Source organism: Hyposmocoma kahamanoa, unplaced genomic scaffold (assembly GCF_003589595.1).
Source record: "Hyposmocoma kahamanoa isolate Upper Pololo Valley unplaced genomic scaffold, ASM358959v1 117, whole genome shotgun sequence".
Classification (NCBI taxonomy): domain Eukaryota; kingdom Metazoa; phylum Arthropoda; class Insecta; order Lepidoptera; family Cosmopterigidae; genus Hyposmocoma; species Hyposmocoma kahamanoa.
The window spans coordinates 1,671,160-1,677,159 of NW_020653397.1; the positions used below are offsets into that span (position 1 = coordinate 1,671,160).

The 6,000-nt window shown below is 37.1% G+C and overlaps 1 protein-coding gene across 5 annotated transcripts in view; it reads right to left on the reverse strand.

Moving 5' to 3' along the window:
* LOC113239948 (homeobox protein homothorax) overlaps positions 1–6,000 on the reverse strand; it is a 452,743-nt gene that overhangs the window by 107,948 nt on the left and 338,795 nt on the right. For all 5 annotated transcript variants that reach the window (XM_026477122.1, XM_026477119.1, XM_026477123.1 and 2 more), the window contains exon 11: positions 2,115–2,191. In XM_026477122.1, coding sequence (XP_026332907.1) covers positions 2,115–2,191 — 77 coding nt within the window. The remainder of the gene's footprint in view (positions 1–2,114; positions 2,192–6,000) is intronic.

Consider the following 6,000-nt stretch of genomic DNA (forward strand, 5'->3'; position numbering starts at 1 on the left):
TTTTCAAATTTAATAGACCAAATTCAAAATTATGATATTCACACTCCTCATGGTAGAATGACATAAGTGGAGTTATGTCAAAAATGTTTATTACTCCATTAGATACAGAAAAATATATTCAATATCCTCTCCAGTTCTCGTAAGTCGTAACTGTAGTAGCAGTAGAGCTCCTTGTGAAAGAGGTCGTCCAGAGAAGTACTGCCGCCTTACCTATTTCTGCCGCCAAGCAGTAATGTTAGCATTACTGTGTTCCGGTTTTGAAGGGTAAGGTGAAATTACAGGCACACGGGACTTGTCAACTTATCTCTCAGCTTCCGACACCCTGAGACATAAGTTGACAAGTCCCGTCCCAAAGCTCTGAGTGGCGCTGCAATTGTTATGGACAGGCGTGAGCTTACCATCAGGCGCATGGTGCGTCCCGTCACTTTATGTTATTAAAAAAAAACTTTATCTACAATATCAGTCGATAGAGTTACACAAGAATTGTAGAGGATGTGGGTTATATTTTTCTGTATCTAATGGAGCGATAAACGTTTAAGACGTAACTCCACTTATGCCATTCTACCATCAGGTGTGCGTATAATTCTTGCATTGTCGTGGACCTCGGGATGTTAATGTCACAACACCAAAATTGCTTCAGCCAACGAGTGTTGTGGACAGCAAGAACTAAACCCAGATAACTAAATCCTAATACTGTCCCAAAGCACTAAACCGCTGTCAGCTAACAAATAATCTGAAATCGCATTCAAAGCCGGGTGATTCGCCTTGTGCTAAGTTTATATTAGGCTCAAGTCGTTATTTATTGTATTTAATGTTATTGCGGTGCCGTAAAGAACATGGTTTATCTTCGGTCCGGTTAAGTTTGGATTAACATTTTTGTTATAAGGTTGAACTGTGTTATTGTAAGTGTGGTTATTGCTGTTTAACCCATTTACCTCTGTAATATGAGATAAAAAGTGCATATAAAACTAGGAACAAATCCAACGCCCAGATATTATCATTATCAATGTATATACATTGACTTATACTTTCACGATTTTCACACATTATTTGTATTTTAGTTCGAAATATAATCATGTATAAAATATATTTTAATTGCCTCGCCGTTTCGGACGTATTGCAACGTCTATGGTCTCGAAGGGACTCAAAAGGTGCGACTTCTAGCCGTGCGAGTTTTTCTAACTACCCGCTACGTTATTATTTATTTGTGCACTATAGGGTTGTCACTAGTTGTTGATACTCATTATTTCAGCTTTTGATCTACGCCGTTTCGGTTAGTGGTGCTTGTGGACATATTTAAAAGATTTCTAAATTATGAAACCTTTACTCAACAATGGGACTTCTAAATCGCACCTCCAGTTAAAAGACCACATCTGCAAGATTTTTCAGAAGTGACGTTTAAAGATTCTTCGAATGAAAATTAGGGCAAGGTTTTATGGGATCCAGTCATCAGCAAATATAAACGACATTGAGTATCGCCGGACAAGTCACCGGAAGTCGTGAGCGTTGTGTGTCGCTCTAGTGACAACCCTGGTGCACGAGTAAATAATGAAGACCAAGTGATACTTCTAGAACATGTTGACACTCGCCTCTTCAGTCCCTTAGAGACCATGGACGTGGCAATACATCCGAAACGTCGAGGTAATTAAAATATCTTTTATATGCATGATTAAATACTGTACTAAAAATTAAATAATTTAAATACGTCCTACTGATGGGGATGGAACTGTTCTAAGGACAGCACTGCCCTAAAAATTAATGACATGATAAATGTTTTTTTGAAATTTTGTAAAATGTCTATTGAAATTGCATTTCAATTATGGTTGTGAGTTTCATGCCTTCAATATAATACAAAATATTTCACACATCTATAAATCGCTCAGAATACATCATTCGTATATGAGAGACAGTTTGCTTCAAAAATCAATTACACTAAAAATCTATCGACTTTACCTCATCCCTATGACAAACGTCAAATGAAGTGGCACATACTGTTTGGCGGATCATACTGTTAGCGTTTAGTGTAGTTTGTACGTTACGCAATAGACATAAAGTTTATTTTGCTACGTAAAATATTATAGTAAATAAAGTATTTATTTTAAAAGTTAACTTACCAATTATTCACTTGTAGAATAGTCAACCCTGTATCCTGTGCTAGCTGCTTCTTTTGATCTTCCGAAGGGTAGGGGTGCTGCAACAAACAGATGAATATGCCGTTAGTAACTTTCTCTTTAACGATATTAGACCGGGAGGAATATTTGTATGGCCTACATTTATTTCTCTCGTGAGTTTGGGTGTAATTTCTGGTTATCTATGTGTGTGTCCATGGCGCCCGCGACATAGGCTTTCCCTACGAGTGTGTACATTATTATTATATCATTCCTTACTACCGGGACCTTCACACCGGGACTGTGGCTTCAGTTGTACCAAGCACAATACCGGTCGTGCATGGAGTACTGCTGCCAGTTATGGGATGGCTCTGCTAAATACCAACTAGCCACCAATAGACAAGCGTATAGGTAACTTGGAATTAGCAGAGGCGAAGTTGCAGAGCCTTGAATACCGCCGTAGAGTTGCCAGCTAGAGTTTCGATGGAATTGCATAATTTGGTTCCGCCTTCCCCTTTTCATCATCGGGGGACTAGACGTGGGCTGGGGTTCCACCCCTATGTTGTGGATATTCCCCGGATTTGCAGGAAGCGTTATGCTTCCTCATATGTATGGCGAGCGACTTGTTCCCCGAACGCTATAACTTGGACTCAAGGCGAGAGAGAATAGTCATTATTTAGGTGTGCATGCTACATCCTCGACCTCATTAGAAGTCAACATAAAAAAACAGGTTGTATTTTTGAATAACCTAATTTGCTATACCTGTAGCTGAATTGCATATATTTGTTTTTTCAAACATACCATCGTTCACGATCTGTAAAGGGCCAGAAACGTTGGCTGAGAAAACAAATATGCGCGATTTAGATTTCAATTACGTTACGTTAATTTCTAATTTACGTATATTGATCCTTAATAATGAAGGAAAACATCGTGATGATGGAGAAGGTTCACCTCTGGAAAATTCTTTAAGTCCCAACTGTGGTGACTCGTGTCCAGCAGTTAAATGAATAAAGAGTCGATGATGATGATTGTAAATCAACGCTAGACTTACGCTAACTCAAGACTACGATAGACAAATGGTTTGACATAGTCCACAGGACGACTGAGGGTCGTACCACGACGGTTAGCAGTCACTGGAAAAAATCCGCGCATAATCGGCCCGTCTTATTATGAGCACTTACCAGTTGACTTAAAAAATGAGCCTAATGATGAAACATTTGATCGTCGCTTGAAATACGTTTTTGTTAGATAATGCGTGTTATTCCATTGATCTTGTAATATATGTTGTAATGTATTAGATTATTAGGTATGAATATTATTTTACAGAAATGAATAAATTACATAAACTTAACGCGTACAATCATTTTATTGACATAATTATTGTTATATTATTTAATATGTTCCCACATTATTTCACATAACTACATTAACTATGTTAAAATTCCGTAGTACAAAACTTGTAATTTTTTGAAATGTAACATTTATTTGTAACGATATATTGTATATAATAATGTAAAGTTTACAGGATAATATATAAATCTTAATCTAGTTACAAGTGTGGTTAGGGCAATTTATAATCTGGGCGCCAGAGAGTCTTTAAGAGATAAGATTAAAGAAATGAACATTGTTACACTAGCGTCACAGTATATTTATGAAGATGCAATTAATGTTAAGAAGAATAGGATTTCTTTTATGACAAATAGTGACAGATATAACTTTAATACGAGGAATAAAAATCAACTTGCTGTTCTTGAGAGTCATCTTCACAAAGTTACAAATTGATTTAAGAAAGCAATGCATTTCTTTTCTAAAATAAGTTCGGATTGATATTCAAAATTTGCCATTCATCAAGTTTAAAACTGTAGTGAAACAAAATCTTTATGTCAAAGATTAATAAACTCGCGTATTTGGATGACAAAAATCTGTAGTAGTGACCAGGTTATCCCTTGCAGTTGTCTTGATCTATGATGTTTCAAATAAATGTTGTAAAAGATAAATGTATGCAAATTTTTATTTACAAAGAACTCATTGTCCTTAGAGTTTTTTGTTTATTCTTCTCAGGGGAATATGCCTTCCGAATGATCAGTAGAGTTTTATCAATATGACGATACGAAGTCTGACCTGCTTACCTATGAAATAAAGATTGTTTTCGAGTGTTCTCACCATGTATTTCTTCACTATCGTCGTCGTATTTTGGCATAAAGTCAACCTTTTTATTATTTGTTACAACTATAAAATCCAGGCTTATTATAATAACATAGCGAACATGGGATTACATTATTTTGATATCTTCAGACGACTCGAGCCCGATCCGGCGGATTTACATATAGTAAATGATATTCAATGTTTTGTAAATATCTAATTTGTTTGATTTTGTGCTTGTGGGTGTTCATTGTTTTGACATGGAATGAAAATAACAATGTCGTGTTTTAACTTCTAAAACAATTTTTTGAAAATATTATGGCAGCTCAAACTTAAACTCTAAAATACCTTCATTTCATAGCTAAACATAGCGGATTTGAAATTGTCATATTGATTAAACTCTACCGCTCATTCGTAAGGCAAATTCCCCTGAGAAAAATGAGCAAGAAACTTTAGGGGTTGCTCTTTTTTGATGGTAACAAGTAACGGGACGTAATCAAAGCGTCGTGGGCCTGGTGGTAAGTGACACGCTCGTCCATAACAGTTGTGGTGCCACCCAGGGCTTGAAACCACGGCGGCGCCTATTACCAGGCGCCCTGTGTGGACATAAGTTGACAAGTCCAATGTGCCTGTATTTCACCAGTATCTTTACCCTTCAAAACCGGAACGTAGGTACTGCTTGACATCAGAAATAGGTGTCATATAGTTTTCCTTTCATATCGAAAAGATTATTTATTGCACTTTGTGGTTCTGATGCAGTGGAAACGCTCCACATACTTTTCAAACTTCAAAATAACCTAAAATTTCTTCTACACCGCGTACTCCCACTTACCAGGAGAGCATAGTACGAAAGCACGTAGCGCGTTATTGGTTTTTACCACGAGACTCGGCCTCGGGAGACCCGCTTGCACGTTATGGTTTCCTGGCATAGGTAAATTATTCAGCGGGCCCCGGTTCGATTCCCAGACCGTGCACACGTGAAGTAATGGATACGTGTTGCGAGTTTTTGTGAAAGTTATGTTGTTTTGGGAATTGTGGCCGTGCAATTTTGGAGTGCGTATTCAGGATGACAAGAAAAGAAGGGTCAAAGATTTATGAATGTAAGTGGAGTAGAAGATATTCTATTGGCTCTGCCTACCCCAAAGGAATCCAAAGACATTATTGATATTCGTAATGCGGAACTATACAGTTCTCGCTTTATTGAGCCACAGAAACAAGAGAAATCAAGATAATTCTTCAAAACGACATCTTGGCATTTCTTTTATTTCTTATTTCTGTTTAAAACTCATGCCACATCGGGGGTATCCAGTTGCAGCCGAATATCACTGTGATGATGCGATAAGGGCGTGTTCACGAAATTGATACGTCATACGTTACCGTGGAGAGAAAGTACAACGGGAGTAGTGGTTTTATTTTTGGTTTCCGTGATTGTTGAGATTCATTCTAAAAGTTTGACCTACGAGGTAATAGGCAGGCCGAGACGTATACTGTCATCTAATAGGCATTCAAGTACATAAACAATTTCTTTTTATTATTATTAGTACATATCAAGGGCGTTAAATAAGAAATTACACTAACGAGAGTTTGTTAGAAGCCCGAATGAAGGTTGGAATGAAGGTTTTAATGACTCGAAGTTTGTAATTTTTACCGCCCGTGCTACATACAATGTTTTTCATCACATTTGCGAGAAAATATATACAACGATAATTTATTTCCTCTATGAATAAATATCGCTTCACAGCACAACATT